Source organism: Temnothorax nylanderi, unplaced genomic scaffold (genome assembly GCF_030848795.1).
Source record: "Temnothorax nylanderi isolate EJ_2023f unplaced genomic scaffold, tnyl_v1.0 TNYL_tig0003_pilon, whole genome shotgun sequence".
NCBI lineage: Eukaryota > Metazoa > Arthropoda > Insecta > Hymenoptera > Formicidae > Temnothorax > Temnothorax nylanderi.
The window spans coordinates 1,741,832-1,769,616 of record NW_027249065.1 but is presented as its reverse complement, the minus strand read 5'-3'; the positions used below and the strand labels follow the sequence as shown (position 1 = coordinate 1,769,616).

Sequence of the window (27,785 nt, the reverse complement as noted above, 5' to 3'; positions counted from 1 at the left end):
GATTTTGAATCGTAAAAATTAAAAGTCTTAAAAATTGACCAAGTATCAGGAGATCGGCAAGGAGATTGCAAAAGATTTCAAGAATTTTCCGAAGTTCCAAAACTTGTGATTTTTGCAAAATAAGGAGGGGAATATAAAATTCTGAATGTCTATCTCTCCGTTTTATCGTTATAATAAGTATAATAATGAAATTTCTCACAGAATGACGTGTAATCGCATATCGCTTTATATAATAAATTTTAATACATATACGTAATATTTATTATTTTTTATTTATATCTAAGAATTCTCTTTCGATAAGAATTCTCTATATGTATGTATATATATAATATTTATTCGCTTGGGTATACTTAATTCGACCCGATATATATTTATATTTTATATATAAATTATAGTACTATATAAACAAGCGGGATATTAATACACTTATCATATTTAGTAAGTAGTCAATGTCTAGAAGCTTGTCTAACGCTAGAATATATTATACTATCAGAAAACTGTTGTTCATAATTTATCCGGAAATAATAACGAATCGTATATTTTGTCTCTTTACGCGATTTATTTTGACTTGTCAATTTTGCACAAATTACGATTTGACATGCGCTCCACACGTTTACGTTCTTCAGTGATCTGCATTTAAATGAACAACGCTTAAAATGAATAAGAGTATTGACTTAAAGCATTGTTCATATTATTTTGAGCAATAAAAATGTACATTTCTTTTTTTCCCATAGCCTAACATGTATAACATTACATAAAATAGCGTTTGTATGCCTTCCATATGTATGTATATGCGAAAAAGGGACTGATTCTCTTTATCCTTCTTTTTATTCGTATTTTTATATCCGTTTCACGACGAATTTGGCAAATCATTTTAAAGATCCTGCTGTTTTCGTACTGTATATAGATAGATATTACGATCTACACGATGCTCTCCCTTAAGAAAATCGATTATATATTATACAAATATGACCCCACATAGAAATGCTGTTTGCTATAAAGCCAAGTTGAGTAAAGAAAAAAATGGTGCAGATTTAATGATTTTTTAATAGAAAAAAAGTAGACGCTCCTGTGCGCTCCCGGACAGTAGTCTCCAACCACGTTTGATGTTTAAATATTGAATGATGGCACGTACGCAAATTAGAACCCCTGGAACGTAATCGTTATATTTTACCTTGTTGTAAAATATCTTTCGATTAAGTTTCTTATTACAATTATACAAACCGAATGCCATTATCAACCACCACAGCCATGAATTCTCTCGCGAAGCAAGGTCGGTGGAGTGTTTAACAATGAGCGTCCACTTTGTCAGGGACAATCCGAAGCCGGCTAGCGCACCGTAACGAGAAGCAATAGTGTGACAGAAACACATCAGTAATAAAAATCCGATCCAGTTGAATAGGAATGCGACTATAAGAGAGACACATTAATGCAGATGATTTTCACTGTAGGGGATTATTAGATTTTGTAGAATATAAAGGCACCCCACCAAGAAACGCTGTGAAGAACATAAAATCTGTGCCCAGCAGCCCGCTTTCTGGATCACCCTCTGCAGCTTCGGTATCTATAGCCAGTATTGTCAGAGGCTGCTGTGGTGGTCTAATATTTCCTGGCTGCAAAGGAAAGATTTAGAATCTATTAGAAAGAACACTATTTACAGTCCAGATGTTGGAAAGATTTAGAGCCCTTCAGAAATACAACGTTTCGAATTATAGAAACGTCGCGTACCATGTGTATTTGAGGCTGTGGCTCGCCCTGTAGAGTCTTTTCACGCTGAACCTCTTCGTAACTGGGTAATTTGGTGGCTACTTCGTAAGGAGGAGGTGCGGAGAAGTCTAGTTTCGGAGGTGGAATCTCTTCCCCTTCAACCTGAATAATTTTACTCAGTTAATAGTTATTCAAACCATAACGTTGTATCTATCTTACATAGGGTGCGATCCACTAGACGCTTTAAACGCTTCAGAGCATCATTTCGTCCTTGTTTAATATTTGATAAACAACAAGGATGAACCGTTTCCAAGAGCGTTTGGAGCGACAAATGGATCGCACCCATAATATTATGTAATACTATACTGTTATAATATATTACCATTCGGTTTGTCGTCGTAGCCAGCGCAGCAGTAGATGCTCCAGAATGGCCGAGCATGTCGACTTGCATGAAGGGCACTGCTACAGTGACTGCAGTGACTGTAGGAACTTCGTTCTGAATCGACGTTTCGCCATCGGTATTCGCACCCGGTTGAGGCGGCTGTGGAACAGTAAAACAGATCTCAACAAATACGTACGATTTACAAAATATCATTTCTGCCGTCGGCAAGAGTAATTACGACGAAAAATTCTCGGAGTCAAAATGTACATCTTTTTCGCCAGATCAGATAACAATGTCGTTATCTTTTTGCGCACAAGATGATAAAAAACAGCACGACGAGCAACGGAGCAGGAATTCGACGAGTCGGGGCAGACTACGATCGCGCGAGGAAACACCGACGAAATATCGCGCGAGGCGCGTCAGCGTGCTCGTGACGGCGGAATATATTTTACGGGGGGGGGGGGGGGCGAAAAAAAGGACAATGTCCGAGGGGCGCACGACTAACGCGAGACCGTTCGCCGTTCGTCGCAGGTGGACGTACCGTGTTGTGACGGGCGTTACTGTCCATTTCCGGCCAGATTTGCGCGGCGCGGCTGAGAAACGGTATCGCGAAAACTCTCCCCGGGGGACGGTGTGAGCTTGCGGGACGCGAGACGCCCTTGCCCGAGTCTGAGACAACTGTAAAAAAGGGTTCACAATCGATGCCTGACAGCTGGTAAGTCGTAACCGACGTGACTGCTGGCGGTCGTTCTAGCGCGACGTCTGTGATTCTCGAACGACGGACCGTGGACTCCTTGCTCCTTTAGGCTCCGATCGCACCGGCGCGATCCGTACGAGCGATCGTTCCTCGGTGGAAAAATGCCTAAAAAATATTCTGAAAATTCTTATTCAATTATTTTTTAAAGTAACTGAGAAATTCGACATATTTTTTTTCAGAATTTTTTATAAATCTAAAATATAAGAAATTCTTAGAAAATTTCTGAGAAAATATGAGACGTTTATTTCTTTCGCAAAATTATATTTTTTTTTTCACAGAATTCGATGTGGTAATAAATTGCACTTCCCAGGGACGAGCCTTCAACCTGCATATATGTAACATGGAATATAAATTTGGAAATTTTGGCTCAAAGAATGGCAGATTCCAGAATGTAAAATCTTGGGAAAAAGTTGTAAAAACCTATATTACAGAAAGCGACAAAATTACGACGTCGCGTTATTCTCCTCCGAATTTTGGATCGCGAGGACATTTTGGAGCGCCGAACGGTGATTGGTCGACCGCAATTGCGCGTTGCGAATCGTCCCTTAGGACGGGAACTTAGCCGCCGGAAGTAGCGAGACGCGCCGAAGCGCAAGGTTAACGATCCCAAAGCCTTCCTCAAAGTTCTTTCGAGCAGCCTCGCGGTGTTATTATTCGCGGATCGCATTCGATAACTCTTTATTTCAACGCGTCGCGCGTAGAAACGTTATCTATTCGCGGCACGGTCGCTCGCTCGACCAGCCGCGCAGCGACGAGCGGTGGGGGAAGCTCGAAAGGGGGACGGCGCGTAGGGGGAGCAACTGCGCTCACGTCGTCGGCGTCGTCGTGCATAAACGACGCTTCGCACGCAAGTCAGTCGCTCGCTGACGTTCGAAGGCACTGGTTGATTTGTTCTCGTCGTTCCTCGCGATGTCGGAAGTATTCAAACTGGGTGATCTAGTATGGTGCGTATTTGGAGTGCGACGACATAACGCGATCGTGCCAATCTTGTGTCGACGCATAACCTAATTGCTCCCCGTATCTTTTTTTTTCTGGCTTTCAGGGCGAAGATGAAAGGATTCTCGCCGTGGCCCGGCCGGGTAAGTGGGTACCCCCCTCCCCGCCCCTCGACTCTCTAAGCTCATCGCAACGCGGGCTCGTGCTCCTCTTCCCGTTAACGTCGCTCGTGTGTGTGTGCGCGCGCGCGCCCGCCCGCCTGTCCTCGCTCGTATTTGGCGGTTCTCGCGTCGTTCCGCCTCGTCAACTCTCGCCGCCGGGACGGAGCGCACCAGCTGTCGACGCCACTGGCCGCCGGGGGCACCGCGGCGCATCGCGTCGTACACCGCGCCGGAGATCGCGCCGCGTTGCGCCGTCTCCGGAGGCGGCGCGGCGCTACCTCCCGCCACACCCGGACCTTCGAATTCAAATTGGCGCGCAATCCGCGGCGGGCTTATAACCTAAATCCCCCGATTGCGATCGCGAGTCCTCCCGCTCTCTCGCCTCGGCGAGCTCCCTCCCCCCCCCCCTCGTTCCCCGCTCCGCGGCGGTTTCGAAATTTCTCAGGAGGGAAATCTCGAACGCGCGCCCAGTGCCGCGATCCGCTGAGTCGTCGAGACTTTAGAATTTGTCCCGCGTAATCCGTCTCCCCGTTTCCGATTGGCGGAAACGCGCGTGACGTCAGCGGCATGCCGGGCGAGCGGCCGCGATTACGCCTCGACACTCCGAGGTTGTCACCGACGCATTTTTCGACGTTCGAAGCGAGATAGGTCGGTATCCATGGTCAATTTTCATATTCAAGATTGTCTTAAAAACGATGAAATGCCGTACAGTTTTTCACCGGTCGGACGGTGCTTTGAGATCGTTCGTAATCCGATTTAAAACGATCTTGAATAAAAGATCGGATTAAATGAATACCGCCCATGGACATGTATTCAATCTTGCGGGAGAAGAAGGGGGGGAGGAATAGAGTAGGAAATGTGGATAGCTCGCAGTTCCTTCAAGTGCGTTTACGCGGCAACCGCCGGCAGGGCCGTACGAAGATCGGGGACCGAGGGTGATTTATGAATATGACAGCTCGAAAAATTTCGTCCTAGTATGAAGGAAAAGAACGTAATTGTAAAACGTGTACAGACGACGAATTATTGAACAAAAATGTTATTTGATGAAATTTATTTTTAATGTGTATTTTTCTGCATTTTTTAAATCATAAAAATACGCTGAAAAATACGCTAAAAGTTTACAGTTGACGATTTGTAAATGAGATAATTGTGTCGCATGTAAAATCCTTTGTTAATGTCATCTTCTGGCAAACATCTGCTTTTTATTTTGTTTGATATTATTGTTGATGAAATTGCTTCCCAAGTGGATTTTGTAAATTAAATTGGAATTCGAGATGTACATGAGAAAATAAATGTTGCAATTATTCTTGTTAGTGCTGTATAGGTTATATATATTAATTTCATATAATGGCATGCAAAGGTGTCGGTTCCTTCAAAGGACTTGAAGAAGCCTGCGAACACTAAAAAGGGGCCAGTACAGTGTATCTTCTTCTTTGGGACAAACAATTAGTAAGTTCTACTTATGGATCGTTTATCTTATTCATGGAACGTTACTATGATTTATGATCCTCGACAATGTCTTACTTTTGTAGCGCATGGATAGAGGAATCCAACATTAAACCCTATCAGGAGTATAAGGATACTTTAGTAAAATCTAGCAAATCTGGCGCGTTCAAAGATGCAGTGGAAGCTATAGAAGAATTTATCGCCAAAGGAGAGGTAAACAAGATTTTCATGTCTTTGATAACTATCTATGCTTAATGTATCTGTGGATACATTAAGATAATTAAGATAATTTAATATAATATTAATAAAGTAGTTATATTGAAATAATATTCTAACAACTATATTATCTATTAATTTAACTGAATATTAGAAGAAAATTAGTGACACATTTTATGTCTATATAGGACTGATCTAAAAATGAAAGCTAAATATAAAATAAAAAATAAAGTCCATATTTTGTTATTGAGTTAGACATTGATTACATTGAAAATGATTAAATCTTCTGTATTGATGCACCAGGTATTCGAGGATGGCTTGGATCCGGATTCCTTGTTCGACAGACTTAAAGAAGAACCTGTACCCGAGAAGAAATCTGTTGTCAAAACGCCAAAGCCGCGTAAGGTTAGCAGTGAATCTATCTTCCATTTGTCAGCAGCAACTGTTAAAAATGTTTTTTAATTGCGTTTTATATTATACATGCAAACTGAGAAACTGTTGCTACAGGAGGCTACTACCAAAACCACCAAGCGTCTAAGCGACAGCGGTACGGGTGATCGTCGACCGGCTAAAAAGCAGCGTAGGGAATCAAGTACCAGCAATAGCAACAGAGTGGGCAGTGTCAGTCCTACTATGAATCATTCTACTCCGGCTAGAAAAACGGGCTCACTTCTAAACAGACCGGCAAATATCGCCAGACCTGTAAGTAATCTTTTTCATTGGTCTAAAAGATTTATTTACCCTGTCTTGGTTATTATTAACACGATTAAGGTCCAGCCGATAGACAATAAATGATCATTTAATGATGACACTATTAGGCGACATAAACCTGATTTCAATATTGAAATATAGGTTCCCAAAACGGGTTACCATCTTGTACCATCGCCTCCTTCATTTACAATCCTTAATTTTTCAACCTGTTATAAAATCGAACTCGGGATCAACTATAAGTCGATCGCTAATAATACACAAAACCATGTGTCATCCTACCTATATATTAAGTGCACAATATTTTGATACACATAAAAAATACAAGTTTGTTCCTGAACATTGGAGTTCTATATCGCGCATTTAGCGCTAAAATGTAAAACCCTTTGAGCTCAAGTTTCGTTCATTTAATATTCGTGCACATTATGTTACCATAAGATCAAGAATCAAGTTAGTACACACGCGCGAAATGTCTACACACTCACACAGACACACATGTACACGTACACGAGGACGCTGCACCCCAGTACCGTAGTTAGGCATATGGCGATCCCGTTACCACCTGTTGGTTCCATAACCTTAGCATTGATGTGAAATATTAAAAAATTACAATTATAAGAATGTCTTAAAAAATCTGAAGAATTAAGATTTAATTTTGTATTTAAATGAACACTATCGGAATTATGTTTAATTATATTCTCAGGACAGGATTTATCTATAGGCGCAATCTGCGAACCGCAAACAGTCAAGGATCCATCTAATTCTTCTTAATACTTTTTAACACTTTCAAAGATGCATCTAATTTTTCTTAGTGCCCTTTGATACTTTCAAGAATCTATCTAATTTTTTTAAATATTTTTTGATACTCTCAATAATCCATCTAATTCTAATTTCTAAAGTATTTCTAATTTGAGAAATTTTTGCTGTTATATTATTAATATATTATTTATTTATTTATTAATATTTTTATTATATTTATTATGCTTTTGTTCACCTAAATCTACTATAAAATAAAAATGAGGTAAATTTTATGCATGTCAGAATCTTATCTAAAAGAAAGATTCTTTTTTAAATATTTACAGCTTAATAGTTGATACTTTAATTATACTTAATGATTGATACTTTAAAGTCAATTTCGGGACATCCTTTATGTAGGATATCTTAAAAAGATATCCTACATCTTTTCCCAATTGCAGATTTCCCTTTAAAACGTATATTTATTCATCGAAATTTTTCAAAAATTTTTAATAATTTTTTATTTTTAGTGCAAATATTCTATATAATAACATTAAAGAATTTAATAAAAATTCTATTAAAATGAATTCTATTAAAATGAATAAATTCTATTAAAATGAATTTAAAATGCAACTAAAATTACAATAAGATTTTGTTACTAATTTTTTTTGCTAGAAATTAATAAAAATAATTACATTAATTTTTTTAAATTAGTTTGTTAGAAAATCAAGGAATTAAATTTATTTTTTATCTCTGATAGATTACACTGTAATCATTATAGTTTTAGTTCAACTTACCTACAATCTATTGACAATTTGAAGATTTGGATTAATTAAATCGTCTATTATAGAAAGAACATTTATTATCGAAAAAAGATACATTTAAGGAAAAATGTAGAATTCGTAAAGTTATTCCTCTTTACAAAGAAAGTATCAGAATTAGCTGCGTATTATTCCTTTCCCGTAACATTCCTTTACTTTGTTCCGCAGATTACGCCGCCCTTAGACGTCGAAACGATGTCGCAAACTCTCAAGGAGAAGAATATCCTTCCGTCAAATCTGAAATTTGGTTTTCTTGGACTCGGCATTATGGGCAGTGGTATCGTGAAAAACTTGATCAACAGTGGTCATAGTGTGATCGTGTGGAATCGAACGCAGGAAAAGGTATGTACCGATATTTCTTTTCTTTTTTTTTTCTGTAGATTGCGAAAGATTTCTGCCAATGGCGAATACAGTGTATTATAATTAAATTCTGATAAAAATTTTATTATTAATTAAACAATGAAAATCTTGAAGTAGTTGTATATTTACCATTAAAAAAGAATTAATGCAACGATAGTATGGATTAATACGCGTTGGATAACATACATATATATATAATTTTTTATCGATTACGGAGTTATACTTTGTTGTAATTAATTATGTTTGCCTGAGCAATTTTTAAATGTGGTATGTTACATTTTGATAAATAATTACGTGCTACAAGTCGTTATGTGCGAAAGAGGGTTGTTGAAGGAAACCAAGAGTACCACAATAAACAATGAGATTTATTAACTTTGAGAACTATGGTAGAAGTTGAGCAGATTCGCCGACGTCATCATCTCGGTCGGGAGAAATAACTTAGGATTATTTTTACAAAGGCGAACTAGTCGCTTCATTACAAATGGCTTTAGATCTTTTACATCGCTCGGTCGGAACATTAAAGCGATTTAACCGTACGGTATCTCCTAACTTTCCAACATGATTGCTCGAATAGCACATATAGATCGTTTTTTTTTGTGTTGCTTGATCTGCAACCCGCAAGTTTACGTCGTAGGAAATGACAGTTTATACCGTCGCAGTTATTCGCCAAAATAGTTTTTCTTTTAATACATCCGTTAGAGTATCTCGGACAGAAGAATAAGAGATCACCAACGGGAAACTCGACAAGATACTTTTAAGTATTAAATTTTAAAAGGTTACTCTTGGCAAGTTATATGAACGGTGTCAGATAACTTTCTGCGGAGATCACCGTAAGAATTGCTTTGGTCATTTTAACGATCGTCAAAATCAATGACAGCCTCGATAATATGAAAACTGCGCTTCAGCGTAAAAAAGAGTTTGCGCGTCAGACTTTCCTTCTTTGGTACCCGGTTTCCAAAGTTGAATTGTAACGCAAGTAGCTACGTGTGGTACAATAGTCGATATTTTTTAATAAATTCAAGTGACTGGCAAACATCACTTCGTGGAACACTTGCTAAAGTTTTTTTTACTTTGATTATACATAATTTATTTTCAGTATTGTTGCAAATAATTAAAATCTATACAAACGAGTATAATTACGTACTCGGAGTGATTATTACTTTCGTAGTCCGCTCCAAAGAAAAGAAACTTCTCTATTGAGCGCGACTTGTGCAATTTATTATTGTACATCCAATAAACTTACTGGATAATATTATTGCAAACTCTGTTCTACATCAATTTACATTGCGATATATATCCTTAGAAAGTTTACAAATCACAGCGTTTAAAAGACTCGTTAGATAATGTTACACCGGATGTCCAAACGTACGGTCGATAGACTCAGGACATCTCTTGCATATTAAGAAAATGAAGTTCCTCTCACTGTGTGTCACGTCACTAAAGATACACATTTCTATATAATTCTACAATACAATATATAAATTTTCGCTACAAAATTATTTTTTTACATTATTTAATTCCGATGAGAGAGAATGTTGCTCGCGAAGTCATAGATGGAATAAATTCTATTATTTATTATCTATGATAAAATATTCGATTTACAGTGGCATAATTAATTTTTAATACACTAACACGTTTCCGGTTTTTAAGAAAAATAACGATAAAGCCTCCTCTTCCATCGCTTTATATTTGTAAAATTAAGAGAAAGTAATGCAAAAATTTATGCATTTTATGTGGAGATATTTGATCGACGAAATATTCAATCAACGAATAGATTTAAATTTTAATTTTATTCAAGCAACGTCTTAATTCTTTTCGAGAACTATTAATCTCACCGCTTACTTGCATTTAACAATAATTATGCCGCTGTCGATATAACATACTGGAACGAGAAGTCATTTCTGGAAAGCATCTACGCGCGATTCAATTACTTTAATTTTTACACGCCTCAATCAGTGTCACCGACAGCGGTTTTTCTTGCATCATTAATTTTAATTTACACGCCCCGCACATGCGTTACCCCTCTCTGTTAAGGCTTCGCGGTTTAAAAATGACGTCGTATAAAAAATATACATGCTGGAAGCATAAGTACGAGCATTCGACATACCAAGGAACAGAGAAAAGACTTTCTCGTCTAAGATTCGATGTGCCGCGACGAGAAGTAGCTCTAGTTAAAGTTTAAACTATTCTCTAAGCGTAATAGATTTCCAGTTTTCATCATTCTGTCGTTCCCAGGAACGTTCTGGAACGGCGTAATAGATAATCCTCTTACATTCTTCCAAGTATTTATATAATAATGTTAAATCGCAGAATAACGTAACATGAAGGGACTACGAAACAATATTGATCTATCCGTAGTCGAGCGTTCATGGATATGAAAAGATTAGAAACTGATTTCAAATAATAATCATCAAACTTATATTAAAGTGACGATTATTAATTGAACATTAATTTCAAATACTTTCGAGGTTGATTACATTTGCGCGCAATAGTGGTTCCTTCGATGGTATTGAACGCAAAAGAGCAATCGAATTGCTCTGTAATAGAAGAGCCAATAAAAGTTAAACCACCGGTGACATAAATGTGTTAATAAATTGTTTTATTTTTAATCGGAATGATAATGGGTGCCCTCGTTGCGATACGGATATTTTTCTGATGTTTTTTTTTTTAATTAATTTATCGCCAAGATGGATTCACAGCGGATCGATAGATTTGACAAGCATTAGAGAAGCCAATTATATTGACGTGGACTTTTATATCGATGCCTATAGAGCTCGACTTTTATTTGCTCTTCTAGAGATATTACATCAAAGGTCCTTTTCGTTTTTTTTTTCATCGAACTAATTAGATAGTTCGGTAACAGAATGATAGGACTATCGAGATAATATATATGTAGGAGGGAGGGATAAGAGGATTTTAAATAGAGAGTAATTGTAAATTGACTTACGACTTTACCAAAAACCTCGACAAAGATACCGACAGAATTATTTGGGACAGCGTTATCAGAGACTACCATTACTTACTCAATTGTGCCACTTTCGGTGAATTACAAATGATATCTTCTAACGTTTGCCGCCTGATCTATTTTATATCATTTGTGATACACCAAAACTGGTAATACACAAGTACTGCCTTTGGTGAATCTGATTTCGAAATAAAGCTCGTTAGCAAATGAAAAATAATATTAAATATCAATTTGTCTAAATTCTTAATAAAGTTGCGAATCGTGTTTATAATTACAAAGTGTATAATCTTGTTTGTAGTTACTACCAATAATTCTACGTAAATTAGAGCGAAAACAACCTTTATCTGAACTAGCGCACGCGAGTATCGACGAGATTTATGAGACCGGCTACAATTAGGTTGATCGATTATGCTACTTGTATAGTGCTACCATCCCGATTAGTCTATGGCGAAATGCCAGGTGTATCTAAAAAGTAGGGAATCAGCAGTCAAAAAAATGTTTTGATGAATACGGAGATGTTTCTTAGTAAAAGCTTGAATGAACTTCTCTATTAAACTCTGAAATATTCCAAAATAATCTCGGCGGTTATATGTATCTAATGTTTATGTGTAATGATTAGGTTTCCCATGTGAAATTTAATTAATCCTTTTAAAATGAATATTATTAAGAAACTCTTATTTAATTAACAATTTTTATGTATAAAAATTTTATATAAGATATTATATAAATAAAAATTCAATTTTGATATTTTTGAAATAAAGATCTTTTTGTGGAATGAGGATTCAATTTCTGTTGAAATAGATATTACATTTTGCATTTTTGATTTAGATATATATTAGAAATTGCTTTACATCTGACTGAAATAATATATTTTTTTTATTTAGCAACGTATAATGAAATTCGACAACGTCTAGTTTGCTCTTACGACTTCGCATTTCAAATTCTTACCATGTTCATACGTGTTCTTACATATTTTTACGTGTTTCAGTCAGAAGCCAGAAGCTGTTCGCGTAATATTTTTATATGTTTGCATTGCTGTGAAAGCCGTGAGAAACACCACGGTAATTATAGATTTGCGTTATAAATGTTATAATATTGCAACATATTCACATAGCAAGCAGAACTCGACATTCACAAAACTGATGGTTCTGATGACGAGTTATCAATTTTAATATAAATTTTTAATTGATTTATGTTAAATTAAGATTTGAAATACCATTAAACGATTATTTATATTGAAAATCATCTATTTTTACCAATTAATTTATTTAAAAATATATTACTATGTAAAATTACATGACGCAAGTTTGAATTCTGACAATAGCAAATATTTTTTTATCACTTACATATGTATATATTTATTAAAAAGTTTTCTGATTGATTCGTAGAGTCTACCAATTTGCGAGACATGAATAACGTGGAAAATAATGCATTTGGTTGCTTTATGATGGACTACGCCGATTAATTATATTGAAAAACAAATTTGGAGACTTCATAATTATGCTTCAACTTTTCACTGAGGAAACATTCACTCCAGCTTCATCAAATTCGAGTTTATGACAACTTATCGATTCCCACTTCTTCGGATTTAGCCCGGACAGGTTTCTCTCGACATAGAATAGGATTCCCCTTACGATCTCACCACGATACCGAGACCGACTACATGCTTTCCACCATGGTTCTGCTTCGTCTTGCGTATCCCGTGCGCGGCTTCCCCCTCCGTCTAACGGAGGAAGCATGATAACATTTTATCTCTCTCGCTGACGCGATCCAAAAATAACGACAACGCTCTCCTGGCCGCGATTATTTTCCTTATTCTGTTTCGTTCCATTGGTATCGTGGTGACTCAGTCATTTCTGCATCGGCAGCAGTTATTTAGAATATTTAGATAATCGGTACGCGCGTGTCCTTTTATCACGTGATTTTTCCAACTCGAAAGTATTGCATTCTTGACGATCCGATCGAGACGATTTATGAATTCCAAAGTGAACCAAGTCCATAAATATCTAAATTTAAAGATCTCAAGATTTTAACTATAAATTACCTTTTACATCCATTAGAAAAATTAATATTATCATGAGGTATATTCGTATATATCATTTAAAACAAACGTCTAATTTGTTGACTATAATTATTGTTTTTAATCAACTTCTTTTATATCATAAAATTCTAAGAAATTATTTTCATGAAATAATTCTAAATTAATCACTTATATATAAAGCCACTTTTCATGAACAGAATTATTTTCCCCTGTAATTGCGCTGTGAATTTAAATCTAATAAAATCTAGATTTGATAAGAATATGAAATAAAAGAAGTCAAGTTCTACATAAGAAATTAGTTCGATATTAATTCTTTCTAGGGCAATCTCTGGTTAAAAAAATATATAAAATAAAACTTTTCTTACACTATAAAAATAATTAGTACATTTTTACTTATTTTGAAATTATTATTTTATGTTTCGAAGGTTTACTATTAAATTTTTTACAGAATTTGGAGCTGAAATTTTTGTTTTTTTTGTACAATCCGTTAAAGATTTAAATCGGACAAATTATAGATTATTCTAACTGTTCTTATTCTCTTTCAATCGTCGCTCTCATCTTTCCAACTCGATTACTAAATGATAAATATATTGCGAAGATGTTCTCTCGATGATTAAAGTCCGCGTTAATTGAATTTTTTACAGTTAGCAACTTCACTAATTAGCAATGAGCTAATTAGCACGGTTGATAGTTCTTGATTTTCTATTTAGCACGTATGTCTTAAAAAAAAAAGAATGAATTAAGTTTTCAATATATTCTGCAAAGTTTGAACACGAGATGGAATTTGGATAAGGGATTAAGACAGATGCTTGGCGACGATTCGTCAGGATTTATTCAACAAAGGGGCGCATCTTGTAAAATTTGTATAAGAGCAACTTGGTTGCAACTAAATCCGTACATACAATTTTCTTTCTCTGAAACGCTGCCTTAGGTCGAAAGATCTAACAGCCAATATAATTTTTCTTTATTACAATTTCCTCTCCCTTTAATTATTTTTCGCGCGAATGATAAGCCCGACTGGTTGGAGATGTATTGCTGTAATGATTAAAAAATTAAGTACGTACGTTGGTTATTTTCTGGTATGTTTCCTTTTTTTCTTTCTTCGATAGGCATATACTTCTATGTCTCGAACAATATGTAACCTACTGCGCTAAACACAAGCGGTTAAAAAAAGAAAAAAAAAAGAAGAAAAGAAAGGACGCGAGCACGATCGAACGCTGATGTTTTTCGCCGCTTTTTATTCACGAGAAAATCGAGACGAAGAAGACGAAAAACAAACGGACGATTGCTGGCGTGTCGATCTCGCCGCCTCAGTCTTTCGCAATGAGAGGATAATCCGACTTTTTCTCGCGGTATCACTGATGCATAAAAGTTTCACGCCTATTTACAGGAAGGATTGAGAATGATTCCTTACGGAAATCGCAACCTCAAGACTCATGGAATTGACAACTAGACGAAGTTACATTTCTTCCTCGTCCCGCTTTTAAAAGGAAATTAAATTTACAGCCGAGTTGACGAGGACGCGAAATGCAATTCGCGTCTTTCTCTTTATTCTCTCGGATGATGGTAGTCATCCAAAAACGATGACACTGATGAAAAAGCACACGTTGCTTAACGAGAGACGGACAGGTTGCAAGGTCGACCATATCAAGAGAATCCTTGGAAACTGCCCGTTAATTTGTTTTTGTTCTCCTAGATTAGCACACGCACACACTTTTCCTTGCGATCTCGACAGAGGAAGGATCTCCCGTTTCTTGGCACTGACACGAGTTTTTCTCGAACTGTCTTTTCTAGGGCACTCTCCTCGAATCAGTTGTATAATCAAAAGCGGAAGAAGCTTCAAGCGATCTCCTCGATATCGAAGACGCGATTCCTACTTATCAGACGCAGGATGGCGATGATCCTTCCATTACGCTCCGCTGCCGTTGATTGTCCGAGAACAATCTCTTCCCCCTTATGTTTCTGATAACTTAAATGATAGTAGGAACCCATTCTTGGCCACTTTAACGCGCTTTAATTTCTGTCGGCTAGAGTTTAGTCTCGCGTGGAAGATCAGGTAGACTGTTGCTAGGTGCTAAAAGCCCCAAGACTTCCGGTGTCTTTCTCCGGGGCTCCTTAGCCAAGACTGTACCGTTGGAGCCTTTGAAGATCGGCTTGTCATGCTCGTTGTTCTTGTATGCGGACAGTGTGCTGCCGTATTCGTCGATACATTGCAGTACCACCGAAGCAGGGAACACTGTAGGCGGTCCCAGAGGCGGCGGTGGGCCGCTTTCCTCGATGTAATTGATATGAATACCTTCCATCGGGTTCTGGCCTTGCGGGCTGGTCGACGATAGCTCGGTCGGCGTGTAATACTCGCTGTTGACGTCCTCCAGACTCGCTCCCGCCACCAGATCGTCGATCTTCGCCTTGAAATAGGTGTTCATACCCTCGAAGTCGTCCTTGGTAGGATCGAATACCATGGAGTCGCTCTTGCCACACGAGCCGCTCCGGCAATTATCGAAGTACAAATTGGGCAGGTTCTCCAGCACCTTGGACAGCGTCTGTTGCTGGTACTTGTAACTCTCGCGTAACCGCAACACCTGATGGGCGCTGAACTTGCGGATCTTGTTCCGTTGGAAGACGTAATTCTCGCGCACCCAGTTCAGCTGGCTGGTGGAATAGTCCCGCACTCTTTTCACCTGCGAAAGAGTAACAAAATAGACGCGGCTAGATGCGTATCTATTGTATACGCGACGATATCTCGCGTTATCTCGTTATTTGTTTGGCCTCGTTATGTTTGTTTTCTCTCGACGGAGAATCGTTTCGCCAATGTCGAAAAGCGACTTGTGCGCAGTGATGTGTCTAATAAACTTTTTATTACTTCGCACGTAACAACTTTGCGCGTTGTAAACAGATTACGTAGATCAGATAAAAAGCGAATACGATGACAACAGAAATTGAGTCAATTATGACGAACACAATTTCGCGGCGTAGAATTCTCACGGTGTATCGTACCTGATCGTAGTACTGATCTCTCAGCGCGGTCAGGTGAGTGGTACCGTAGTCCCGTATGTCTCGTATGTGCTGTATTTGACCCTCGTAGCTGTCGCGGATCCATTCCACTTGCTGAACGCAATTGTCCTTAATTCTGTGTACCTGCTGCGTGTAGTTCTCCCTCAGTCTTTCGAGCTGCTGACTCTTGTACTGCTCGATGTTGTCGAGCATCTGGTAGATCTGCTTAGCCCGTGGCGTCACGCCCACGCGTCTGCAGCACAGGCACCACCTGATGCATCCGCACCTGCGGGAGATTCGTGTGGGGGAGAAACGTTAACGAGGGGGTTGCGAAAAGAATATAGAAAGTCGTCGGAATCGTCAGGTGGAGTTATCGATCGCGTCCTGACCTTCCGCTGACTTGCTCGCTCTACTCATCAAAGTTGACGCTCTTGACGGTTACTGTCACTCGAACTGTTAACGGCTCTATTGACCAACAATATGGACGTATACGTATGATATTTTGACACAATCCCAAGGTGTATATACGGCATACAAGAAGATTACAGCGGGTATCCTTAATATTAATTCTACGTGTTGCGGTATGGATACTCACCTCACGAAGATGTATCGCAGCAGTTGCAACGCTAACGTCATCAGAAGAAACGTCACGGCGCAAATCGCGCCGACGAGGATGCTAAAGATCTTGATATTGTGCAAGGTAACCGGATCCATTTGCAGCGTTATGTAGACGGTCTCATTGGCAATCGGGTTGACCGCCGTGCACTTGTACTTGCCCACATCTTGCCGCAACAGCGTCGCGATGTAAAGAGAGCCGTTCTCCAGGACGCTAATGCGGTTATCGTTGACGACTGGCCGACCCGTCAGCCAGCTGTGCACCTTCGGATGTTCGACGAAGGCGTCGGGGAAGGTTGGATCCGGCACCCAATGGAGCACCAGACCGCTCGGGGTCACCCAGGTCAAGGAGGGCGCGGGATTGCCGCTGAACTCGCATTCCAACAGCACCGAACTCAGAAGGAGATATTGCTGCGTTTTGGTAGTCCGCACGAGAATCGGCGGACTGCATTCGAGGTAGCGCAACGTCTGCAGGATGTCCACGGTGCCCCTTTCGTGGCCGCACTTGAGCCCGCTCTGGAAAGCCGCACGCAGATGTGCCCTGCTCTCCGCCCACTTGACGAACCAAAACATACGACAGTCGCAGGCCCACGAGTTGCCCTGCAAGTGCAGCTCGTCCAGGAACGGTAGATTCGCCACGTTCGCCGGCAGGAAAGTCAAGTCGTTGTCACGCAAGTCGATTTTACGCAGGGACGGGGTCTCGTTCAGAGTCAATTGGCCGATCTCCCGTAACGTGCCGTTCGTGATTTCCAGGTTCTCCAACTCGGCAAGACCGGCCAGATTCTTGTTCCGAAGGTTCTCCAGTTTGGTCCCGGATAGCAGGAGGGTCCTCAGCCTGCTGACAGGTCGCCAGATGTCACCGGGCAGCGACGAGATCGGCGAACGACTCAGATCGAGCCATCGCAAGCTGGCGAGGCCTTGAAACGCGGTGTCCGAGAGACGCGCGATCGGATTACCCCCGAGATCGAGGTACTCCAAAGCCGTGAGGTCGTTGAAGAGGCCACGCGGCAACGCGTCGATCGCGTTGTCGGCGAGATCGAGCACTTTCAGTTGCGCCAAGCCGGAGAACAGCCGCGACGGCAGCTTCGTCAGCCGGTTGCCGGCCAGTCGCAGCTCCTGCAACTGCCGATTCGGCTGAAAGCTGTGATCCGGCAGGGAGACCAGCCGATTACGACTGAGATCGAGCCGCACGAGCTCCTTGGCGGGCGCGAACGCCTGATAGGGCAGCACCGAGAGCAGATTCGCCGCCAGACGGATCTCCTGGAGGCGGTTCAGATGGCGGAACAGCTGCTGCGGCAGCGCGACCAGCCGGTTCCCGGTGAGGTTCAGGTACTGGAGTTGTTGCAGTGGATGGAAGACGTCCGACGGCAGGTCGGCCAACCGATTATCACCTAGATCGAGTCGCTCGAGGCGCGCGGTGGCGCGGAACGCGCCGGCCTCCACCCTCTCGACGCCGCTCGACCACCAGGCCAGACTTCGCAGCCCGGTGGCACCCTCCAGGACGCTCGCCCGGATCGCGAACTCCCGGACATCCCTCAGCGACACGCTCGTGACGTCTCGCGGCAGGACCAGGTCGGAGGAGTCCCGCTCCGCGCATTTCAGACTGCCACCGCTGTCGGTGTCCGCGCACTTGCACCCATCCGGACATTCTACTCGCGACGACGAGGACAACGGCAGCGTGTCCGAAGACGCACCCGCGATCTGCACCACCGTCACCACTGCGACCAGAAAGAACAACCACCTCAAGCGCGGACCATCACCTCCCCTCGCCACCCGCACCCGCATTCCTAAAACCTGCAATGTGACGATTTGCACGGGTACAGCGATCTCCCATGTCCTTACGGGGGGGGGGGGGGGCGCCTCTCCTCGCGAGGGACTTTCTCAAACTACAGTTCCGTTACGAACCGCGCTTTTCTCTCTGCCCGACGGCGTCGACTTTTTATGCTATCGACCAACTGAAGGACAAAGATTTTATTTACCCGTAAATAGACTAATACTTTTTCTTTCTCTCTCTCTCTTTCTCTCTCTCTCTCTCTCTCTCTCTCTTTCTCTCTTTCTTCTCCACACTACCGGTAATAGTTTAAATGTATCGATCACACGACCACGTGCTCGCGGCCCTAAAAACTCGAGCTCTCCGCTCCTTCCACTCCACTACCTACCTGCCGAGAATCACGGTCGTGTTCCCCGCAGGCAACTCCGAATCTTTCGCTCCGTGGAACGAAACGAGGGACGGGCGGAAAGGTGAAGAAAGGAGTCATCGAGGTCTAACTATTCGCGAGCGGTCCGGCGGTGCGGCGCCCCGCGACGACGTCGAGATGTCTTCCGACGGTGACGGTGCGTGGGTGATGATGCTGGGCGGCGTGTCGTCGTCGTCGTCCGTCGGTGCCGTCGCCACGTCGCGCCGGTAACATAATTGCGCCCGCCGTTACCGTATCGTATACCGTGTCGCAGCTTCGAGCAGCTTCGAGAACGCGTGGGAGAGTATCCAGTCTAGGTCTATGGAGAACGTTAAACCGATGATCTCACGCACGCACGCACGCAAGAACGTTCCTTTTCCCCTCCCCTCTATCCCACCTCCTTCCTTTCTCTTTCTCTATCTCTCCGTTACTCCTCTTTCTTTGTCTCTCTCGTCTTCTTTCTCTCCTCTTTATTCTACCGCCGCGCGCGATAACCGTCCCCGTTTTCGTGTCTGGTGTGTGCAGCAACGCCGCGGCCGCGCACCACTTGTCACGCGTGTCATATGACACGCTCGTGCATATCGCGCTCCCAGCGGCCGGCCGCGTCTGCCCGCCGCGCGTCAGATGCAAAAACCGACTATGGAACGGAGCTCCGGCCACGGCTCTACCGGAGCGGGGTCTCTCCTCGTGGCGAGCACCGGTTCGAGCGAACCGGCAACACCGCCGACTCCCCAGTCGGTCGGCGCCGACGCAGACCTCGCCAGCACGTCTCTTAGCGAGCAGGACGTGAGCGAGAGAGAGAGGGGGGTGATACCGAGGGTGGGAGAGAGAGAGAGAGAGAGAGAGAGAGAGAGAGAGAGAGAGAGAGAGAGAGAGAGAGAGAGAGAGAGAGAGAGAGAGAGAGAGAGAGAGAGAGAGAGAGAGAGAGAGAGAGAGAGAGAGAGAGAGAGAGAGAGAGAGAGAGAGAGAGAGAGAGAGAGAGAGAGAGAACCGCTGAAAGAGCGGCTCGACGAAAGGAACGGACGAAGCAAGAGAGGGGGTTTTGTGTAGAAGGCAGCCCCCTCGGCAACGGCTGTGTCGAATGCTCGGTGAGAGTTTGGGATTTCTCGCAAGCTGCTCTACCTGGTGCTCCGAATCCATCGAATGCCCACCGAGACTCGCCCCATTTAATTTGCGTCCTCGTGTCATTGGCGCGATGACCGAGTCTATTTCAGCGTCGTCGGGTCCGTCGATTGTATCCTCGAAGATGCGCCCGTTCTATCATCTAAACACCTTGGCTAGAGGCCCCCAAGTCTATCGCGATATCGCGATTAACGGTCCAAAATAGTTTCAAGTTCAGTGCCAAATTATTAGCTATCACCCGTTTGCTAGAACGCAGACACGTTTGCGCGACCGCGGAACAATTGCGTTTTAGCCTTGATTAGCTCACTTTTATTAGCGAGGTTTCGTCTGCTTTGAGCTCTATTTCCAACAACCAGGAAGAAGGCTATAAAACCTATTAGCCCACGTTAGCTGACATTGTCAAAGTTAAACAAATCCAAAAACCTTGATTTCGGATCTAGAATTTATTGTACGATTAAAAACGCAAATATCTTGTCCCTTCTGGGATTATAAATAGAAATTTTCGAATAAGACTATAGAATTGGAAAAAAAAACTTCTTAGGATCCAGAATAAACATAGAATCGTGAAGGAAATAATTTACTCCCAGGTGGATCGTGAATAGTAACTACCAGGTAGGGACGTAGAATCGTAAATAGAATACCGTAATGGAACTTCTAGAGCTCTTCTATAATGGAGAAAGCTCAGAATATATAGGTTCAAGAGAAATATTCCACACTTTCTTGTAAGATTATAAATAGTCACCACATGTAGTGCAACTATACTTAACGAATTGAATATTTTACGAATATTTATCGATCTGTTTTCAAAATCGGAGACAATACGCCTTATTACGGGTCGCTCTGACGAAGATAAATGCAGAGAGATAAAGAAACTTTCGGCAACCGCTATGCTAACGGACAATGCCGGTCGGCCTCGAGTCTGCTCTACGGGACCTTAAACTTTGATTCTCGTTAATGGAACCGGTCGTGCAGACGGTAGAATTTCACGAGCATCCGGACTAAGAGGATGCTCCCACGCTCTTGCTCGCGTTTAATCAAATCTATTTCGCCACGGTGCCTCGACGTCTAGCCGTCGTGTGAATCTCTCTCTCTCGAGAGAGAGAGAGAGCGCCGATTCTTTAAGAATTTATTCTAGAAGACCCACAGGAGTTAAAATTCAGCCACACACACACACACAAGGTCTCACAAAATATCAATTACATATTTTTGAATGAAAAGCTAGAAAATCATTTATGTCCATTTCTATCAATGTAAATAAACTTTAATCTCGATTTAACTTTTCATTTTTTTCTAATTCTTAGAACTGAAAAAGGATAAAAAGTAGGTTAAACCGAGATTAAAGTTAATCTACATTGGAAATGGACATTAGTGTTCCAAAAAATTATATGCTGAATTTCTAATAATAATACTCATTAGCCTTAAAAATTAATCTAAAAAATCGTAGTATTGTTAGAAGTTAGAAATAATGATGCGGCATAGGCACAATCCGCGAATTGCTATCTAGGGTCTAATTTGAGATTTCCTATGCACTTTACACGAACGTGTAAGTAGATATTGCGCGGATATCATTAGCACACGTCGATAGGAACTGTCTATTCTGACCGGGAACAAAGGTATCAAGTCTCATCGTTGCAATTTGCGTTATCGGACTATGAACGTCGTGACGTAGTCCAGCTGCCTGAAATATAATAGCAGTGACGCAAGCGAGAAACGAATGTGTTTTCACTTTTACTTCGAACTATGCTGTCACGCTTTCCCCGTGGAATCCGCTCGTTCGCTTCACGATTTTTACCTCGTAAAACCTGTGCCTCGTAAAAGCAGCATCGACTGCGTCGTCGAAGAAGTTATTTATAAAAATATCGCATGCGGGTCCGGGGTACCCGGTGAAGCCTCCCTTATGCGCTCGCTGCCATTTCGTTGATTTCTGCCTGAACATGAAAAGCGTATCGTGGCGCATTTGAACGAGGGATGGAGGCGGGTGTCTCCCTTGGGGGTCTCCCACCGTGCAACATCGATCCGTGACCTAACTTTGTTCCTCGCTTTTGCGATGCATTACGACATACAGGGTATTTACAGTCAAATCGACAAACATCGTTCAACGCTGTTGCCAAGCTTAAAGCGGAGGTTTGGGGTTTAATCCGAATCCGAAATCGGGGTTTAGAAAGGCTTCTCGCGGATCAGCGCTTCAATGTTCTCGCTAACAAGGACGAATTTAATCTCCCATCGATTCTGGAACGTACAAAACGTAGCAAGAGTGCGTTTCGAAACATGTACAAATGTATATTTTGGATTTCTGTTATTCGATGAATTTTAAAATGTTTGCTGTTGGAACAGAAACGCACCTTCGCAACGCGATTCTTACGTATTCCGTAACAAGCAGTTATGTAACGCGACGCTCATTTGCAAACAATCGACTTGATGGCGGGGACTGTGGCAGATATACGACATCGCTTTGCGACCCGAGTGGCAGCTCGGTTATAATTGCGCGCAACGGTAGCGCCCGCGAGGAAAACGATTTCGCGGCCGAATTAATGAGAACGAACGTCGCGGCGTTGCGTGGCACGTTTACGGCCGTAATGCCGCTTGTTGCGCGAATCAGGAGCACCCATTTGTTAATAAACTACGCGGCAATGACGATTTCTATGTTTGCCCCACCGGGAGTTATCTGGTTATCTCTCATGCCAGGCGCGTCTCGCGAATAATCGAAGCTGTTCGTCCCGTTAATAGATTCTTCTTCTCCGCCGCATATAATGAAGGTCAATAATCCGATAAAACTATTTGTGTGGCGAAGAATACGTGACAGTACGCGTTATTGGAAGCATCGATCGTCCTTACGCAAGTCAACCATGAGGGTGAGACCGCGTCGCACCCTGCAATATGCGATATAACGTTATGTTCTACAAAAAGGATTGTAATCTTGCAGTTTCGATTTCAATCTGTAGCAAAATTGCGAGATCTATTGCTAGAAACCAAACATTTTGAAATCTCTTGTACCAACATTTTCTTCTCGCTCTAATATAGAATTTTATATTTCAATCTTTTTTTCCATTCAATTCGATATTCAAAGAAATTTGGGATCAACGTAGTATATTGCTTTTTTCAGAATTTTTGTAAAATGCGGCAGCAATCGGTCTCTTTGTGTTAACAACAGATATTTTTGTGCCGCAACTGTGTAAAAATTTGCGTAACAATACCGCCTGCGTAATTTTATCTGCGCTATCGAAAACGCATTTTATATCTGCACGTAACTACGGACTATCGCGATTTGGCCCGAATTATTCGAAGATTATATGTCGCTGACCTGAGCTGCGCAGTCGTTCCGATCTAAATTATTGATTCCTGCCTTTTGTTATTTCCTTTTTAACAGAGAGGGCAGATGGTTTCGTGCAAGGAACGAGCGTCTCGCATTCGCTCGTTCTAAAGAATCTGGAGACTCGAGGCCGCGTATTTTTAGCGAAAATGAGTGTGAAAATCACTCTCAGATGTTATTTATCCAGTAGGAGTATTTGCAATTATTTAACACGTTATTTAACTTAGCTCGACTGCTGGTCGACTAGCCTTTCTCTTCGTCACGGAAACGACAAAACATTTGTAAGTGCGCATTATCATTATCGAGACTCAAGTGCGTGTTTAGACTTAGGCTGATGATGTTTGCAACGTGACCTACGCCATTTCGAAGATAAATGCCTCATGTGTGCGTGCGTAACCGTTTTTCGTCAAATATATGTGTAGCGAGGCTCTTCTAAATTAATGCGCGACGTTTGCGGGAAGAATTAATGGGCAACCCTCCGACCTACTCGCAGAAAAGGATGGGCCGCTTAAACTTTGTGGGATATCGGTGCCATTGCTCATGCGGCACATTGATCGATTGCGCGAGTGCCGATATCAGGCACTCGGAATTATCCGCAAACCTATTAATACTTTGATTTATCGCTATAAAAATAACTGTGTAACAAGATAATGCGCAGGAAAGACGAGAGATGCAATAGACGACGGTAGTAGACGAGAAAATGTTCTTCTCCAGTCGGCTCACTAATTTTTAAGACTTATTGTCAATTCTCGAAGTGTATAACGATTCTATGAGAATCTTGCTTTTGGATGTGTAGCGATTCGTGCGATTTACGAACGTTGTTGAGATTTTTCAGGATATTTTTCTTGTTTTTCCGGGACTATGTGTATTCTTTCTGATAGGATCAATAAGAAAAATCTTGAAACTGGATCCTTAATTTATGTTGCACGCCGACCTTACGTTGACCACACCTCATACATTGATTCTTAAACCGGAATCTCCACACTTTGTGTGTTCTCAAATATTTTCAGACAACGTTTCGAGCCGCTGTCACTTAGCACTAGTTCCGGCACGTTTCTCTTTCAACGTTTCGCGCAAATAAGGAGGGTGGAAAAGGACCTCGAGAAGCCGGGACGGTCTTGGGCGTCGCCGTCGCCCTCGGCATATAATTTCGACCGCGCTATGGTCTAAAGAGCCGATCGGGCAGGGTGGGAAATGCCGCGAAAGGACACCGTAAACTTGAGCGGTGCTATGTTTCAAATTGTACGCAAAGAACGTTGACGGTCGATAATAAAATTACGTAACGATTAGTAAAATGCGAACGGTGGATTAAAATTTATCAATTTCGAGAGAACAAATAAACATTTATTTCTGGTCCCATATATAGACTCAATAATTTCATTACGTTTATAAACGTTTCATAATAATAATTAAATCTCTTCTTATTATCTGTTTTGTATTTTATTACTATCTCACTTCTGAGAGTCTAAAGGTTTGATTACTACTCTATATAAAGAAAATTGATTACGAAGTCTGTCCTGAAGAAGTTAGCGAGATTTCCTTTGTTCGCTTCCATAAATATTTCGCTTCCCAGCGTAAGAGTTGCAATCGAGAAGGGGTTGAAGGTATCGCTTGCGATCTGACGTCGGCGAGGCCGGACTGCGACCATGAGTCAGGTCGGTCGGGCCGAGGAACGTGATTGCGTACTCCAGTTACCTAATAATAAAATCAGACCCCGCCCTCAATCGGCAAAGTTTTTGTGGGTTACGGGAAGGCCGCGCGAAAACTCCGCTTCTCTCTCCTTCGCGTCCTTGCCTGCACGTCGTCGCCGTCGTCGGTCACGGTCAGGGGCAGGCTCCGTAGGAGGGGAAGGGCTAGGGTCATCTTTTTACCTTGATATCTCTTTTTCCCTCTTTTTTTTCTTTTTTTTTCCATTCATTTATTGTTTCTCCCTCTTTCTCTTCCTTTTTTCTTTCTATGGACCGGAACATTTCTTCCTGGTCATACGTTAGCTACACGACGGCAGATTACTGTATAAAACGTCGCTTTATTTGGAAGTTCCAAGTTGGAACGTGCTTTTACCGAGTTTCGTATCGATCTCACGACTTTCGTCTCTTTTTCCGTCGCGCACGACGGGGATGCGGAAATCAGGATACGGAAATGTGGAACTTACCGAGTGCAAAAAGAAGGACGAAAGAACGCTCTTCTATTTTGCAGACCGAGCCGAGAGGAATTTTTATTGCCTGGTACCCGGTTCCGTACTTTTTCGAATCTTCCTCATCAAATAGAGCTCAGCCACTTTAAAGTAGAGACAATAAACTACGACTGTGGAATGGAGAGTTTCGCGGAAGGTGGTTATTTAAAAAGTGAGAAGGGTAGCAGAAGAGAGGAATTTATCTCTTCCCAAACATCTATTTCACTTGCGCCCCTTCCAGTTTTTATGTTTACCTCTAGAGCTCTCCGCTGTATCTTTATGTGTCCCTGTTCAGATAAAATGAAAAGTGAGGCCTCTATCGCGCATAAATTTTAAAGCGACCGATCTCGACGCTTAAATAATTCAGGAGCGATCGTGAAAAATGACACGGACGTCAGCGAGTTTCATGTTCTCGAAAGAAATAAGAATTTGGAGGTACGTCCCTTTTGAAATACGCGACTTCGGAAGTCTAAGTAATACAATTTATTAATAACAGTAATTTTTGAAATAACTGCCTAAGCAGTCCCACAATTATCTTGCGTAATATCGCGAATAGGAACGGCGATACGAATAGCTCGAGGAATTCGTTCCCGAAAGATCGCGCGCCGCTTTTGGCGGCACGCTGCATAATTCATCGAACGTTGAAAAGCACGTTTACCCGAGGCACGAGTACAAGATCAGTTTCTGCGCGTTGTTACGTAACGATAAGTAGAAGTCGGGTGTGTGGGTATCCTTTCGACGGGGAAGGGTGTATCGAGGAGGAATCGATTGCACCTATATAGAGCGTCTCATAAAGATCTCGTTGCCGACGATACAATAACCGCCTTCCGGTGGAACAGAATTACGTGCAATAATCGCGCGGATGAGGCATCTCTGCCTCGAAGAATCTTAAACTGCAATTCGCATAAAGTTACACGCACATGTATCTCCCGTTCCAGTAATTTCTATAAGCACTCTGGATGCGGCGCAAAATGGCCGCGCTCGGGAATTATAAAAATAAAGGTGGCAGGGTATGGAGTTGTGTCTCTCTCTCTCTCTCTCTCTCTCTTCAAAAGACGCGATTTTTCGGTCGCATTAATTTTAGGCGCGTGTCGCCTACTCGCTAACCGCCTACGCTTCGTTCGCAAAAAAAAAAAAAAATATATATATATATATATATATATGTATATATCAGTTATGTAACGCTCTAAAAGGCGCTGTCAAGCAAGCAGCAGGGAAGGAAGGATTCGGTCTTCGTATCAAAGTATGCTCTCTCGCGTAGCGAGAGGAAAGGAAGAGAGGGAATTGTGTGCGTGTCTTCGCTCCTCTCTCTCTCTCTCTCTTTCTCGCGAGCCGATCGTTCGCTTGGATTCGGGTAGGCATATCGTGCCTACCGCCGTGCATATCGTGTTTCCAGCCGCACGAGTGTAACGAGGAGACGCGGTTCTCGCGCGAGCGAGAGAGAGAGGGAGGGAGGGAGGCAGCCTGCCGGAGTCGGGCAGAGTCGAGCGGAGCGGAGCAGAGCTCCCGATCAGCTGGGAGCAGCGCGACGTTGCCGGCTCGCGCGCGCGCGTGACCCTCGGCCACCGCGGATCAATAGTCGGCCGATCCGGCAACGGCGCGCGCTACCGTCGACTCTTTATTTAAACGTGCCAGTCGCTCAGCTCGGCGTGCCGCTCCGCCGACCGTTTCCCTGGGTTCCTTCTCTCCCTTCTTGCATTTTGTCGTTCTCCTCCTTCCTCTCCTCCTTCCAACCGCTCTCTTTCTCTTTCGATGCATCTCTTCTTCCTTCGCTCTCGGCGCTTCGCACCGGTCGGATTGACATTTTTGAAAGATTGATTCCCGTTCGAATGCGCCACGGGGTTCGAAAGCTCGCTCCAGCTATTGTGTACTCGCGATTATAAATACTTTGCGCGGGGGAGAAAGGGGGGGATCAGGGCCGTAGATCCCAGCCGCGGCCGTTGCACCCGGGTGTTACTTGAACGGACGTAACTGTTGCGGGTCACATAACGATGTGAAAGCTTCATTCGAGAAGCAAAGTCTGTTAATTGGCCTATTAATATAAATGTCGATGGAATAATCTGTTTACAAAAAAATTCACCCAAAATCTGACATTCTTACGTTAAGAAAATATTCAATTTCCAAAATTAGATTTTTATAAATTTAACGAGAAAATTATG

At 42.2% G+C, this 27,785-nt stretch overlaps 3 protein-coding genes across 4 annotated transcripts in view; 1 reads left to right on the top strand and 2 right to left on the bottom strand.

The window, feature by feature from the left end:
* Nucleotides 1-203: 203 nt before the first annotated feature.
* Ndfip (Nedd4 family interacting protein) lies at nt 204-2,841 on the bottom strand. Of its 2 annotated transcripts, none has more exons than XM_071703892.1 (6): nt 2,631-2,841; nt 2,090-2,248; nt 1,729-1,869; nt 1,490-1,613; nt 1,225-1,410; nt 204-1,149 (listed from the first exon to the last, which is right to left on the bottom strand). In XM_071703892.1, the coding sequence occupies exons 1-6, from the start codon at nt 2,655-2,657 to the stop codon at nt 1,046-1,048; spliced, it is 741 nt and encodes a 246-aa protein (XP_071559993.1). In that variant the 5' UTR covers nt 2,658-2,841; the 3' UTR covers nt 204-1,045. The 2 variants fall into 2 exon arrangements, with proteins under 2 accessions (XP_071559993.1, XP_071560003.1); XM_071703902.1 differs by lacking the exon at nt 2,631-2,841 and adding an exon at nt 2,357-2,506.
* Nucleotides 2,842-3,657: 816 nt separating this feature from the next.
* The window catches only part of Ndf (Nucleosome-destabilizing factor), a 36,696-nt gene continuing 12,568 nt past the window's right edge, over nt 3,658-27,785 (top strand). Inside the window, exons 1-7 of the mRNA XM_071703880.1 lie at nt 3,658-3,790; nt 3,889-3,925; nt 5,304-5,392; nt 5,476-5,602; nt 5,909-6,010; nt 6,113-6,307; nt 8,038-8,211. Of these exons, the coding sequence (XP_071559981.1) occupies nt 3,756-3,790; nt 3,889-3,925; nt 5,304-5,392; nt 5,476-5,602; nt 5,909-6,010; nt 6,113-6,307; nt 8,038-8,211 (759 nt within the window). The 5' untranslated portion in view covers nt 3,658-3,755. The remainder of the gene's footprint in view (nt 3,791-3,888; nt 3,926-5,303; nt 5,393-5,475; nt 5,603-5,908; nt 6,011-6,112; nt 6,308-8,037; nt 8,212-27,785) is intronic.
* On the bottom strand, nt 8,577-19,713 carry LOC139771235 (uncharacterized). The gene is made up of 4 exons (XM_071703868.1): nt 19,004-19,713; nt 16,825-18,638; nt 16,233-16,515; nt 8,577-15,916 (listed from the first exon to the last, which is right to left on the bottom strand). Exons 1-4 carry the CDS (start codon nt 19,100-19,102, stop codon nt 15,263-15,265), a joined length of 2,850 nt encoding a protein of 949 aa, XP_071559969.1. The 5' UTR covers nt 19,103-19,713; the 3' UTR covers nt 8,577-15,262.

What these genes read in the sequence shown, in the direction of transcription:
- LOC139771235 (XM_071703868.1), bottom strand. Translation starts at nt 19,102, where the DNA reads ATGACTCCTTTCTTCACCTTTCCGCCCGTCCCTCGTTTCGTTCCACGG. An exon ending in ACGACCGTGATTCTCGGCAG is followed by an intron (nt 18,639 to 19,003) that starts GTAGGTAGTGGA and finishes GTCACATTGCAG; the next exon opens with GTTTTAGGAATGCGGGTGCG. An exon ending in GAGATCAGTACTACGATCAG is followed by an intron (nt 15,917 to 16,232) that starts GTACGATACACC and finishes ACTCTTTCGCAG; the next exon opens with GTGAAAAGAGTGCGGGACTA.
- Ndfip (XM_071703892.1), bottom strand. Translation starts at nt 2,657, where the DNA reads ATGGACAGTAACGCCCGTCACAACACG. An exon ending in CACAGCCTCAAATACACATG is followed by an intron (nt 1,614 to 1,728) that starts GTACGCGACGTT and finishes TTTCCTTTGCAG; the next exon opens with CCAGGAAATATTAGACCACC. An exon ending in GTGGTTGATAATGGCATTCG is followed by an intron (nt 1,150 to 1,224) that starts GTTTGTATAATT and finishes ATTACGTTCCAG; the next exon opens with GGGTTCTAATTTGCGTACGT.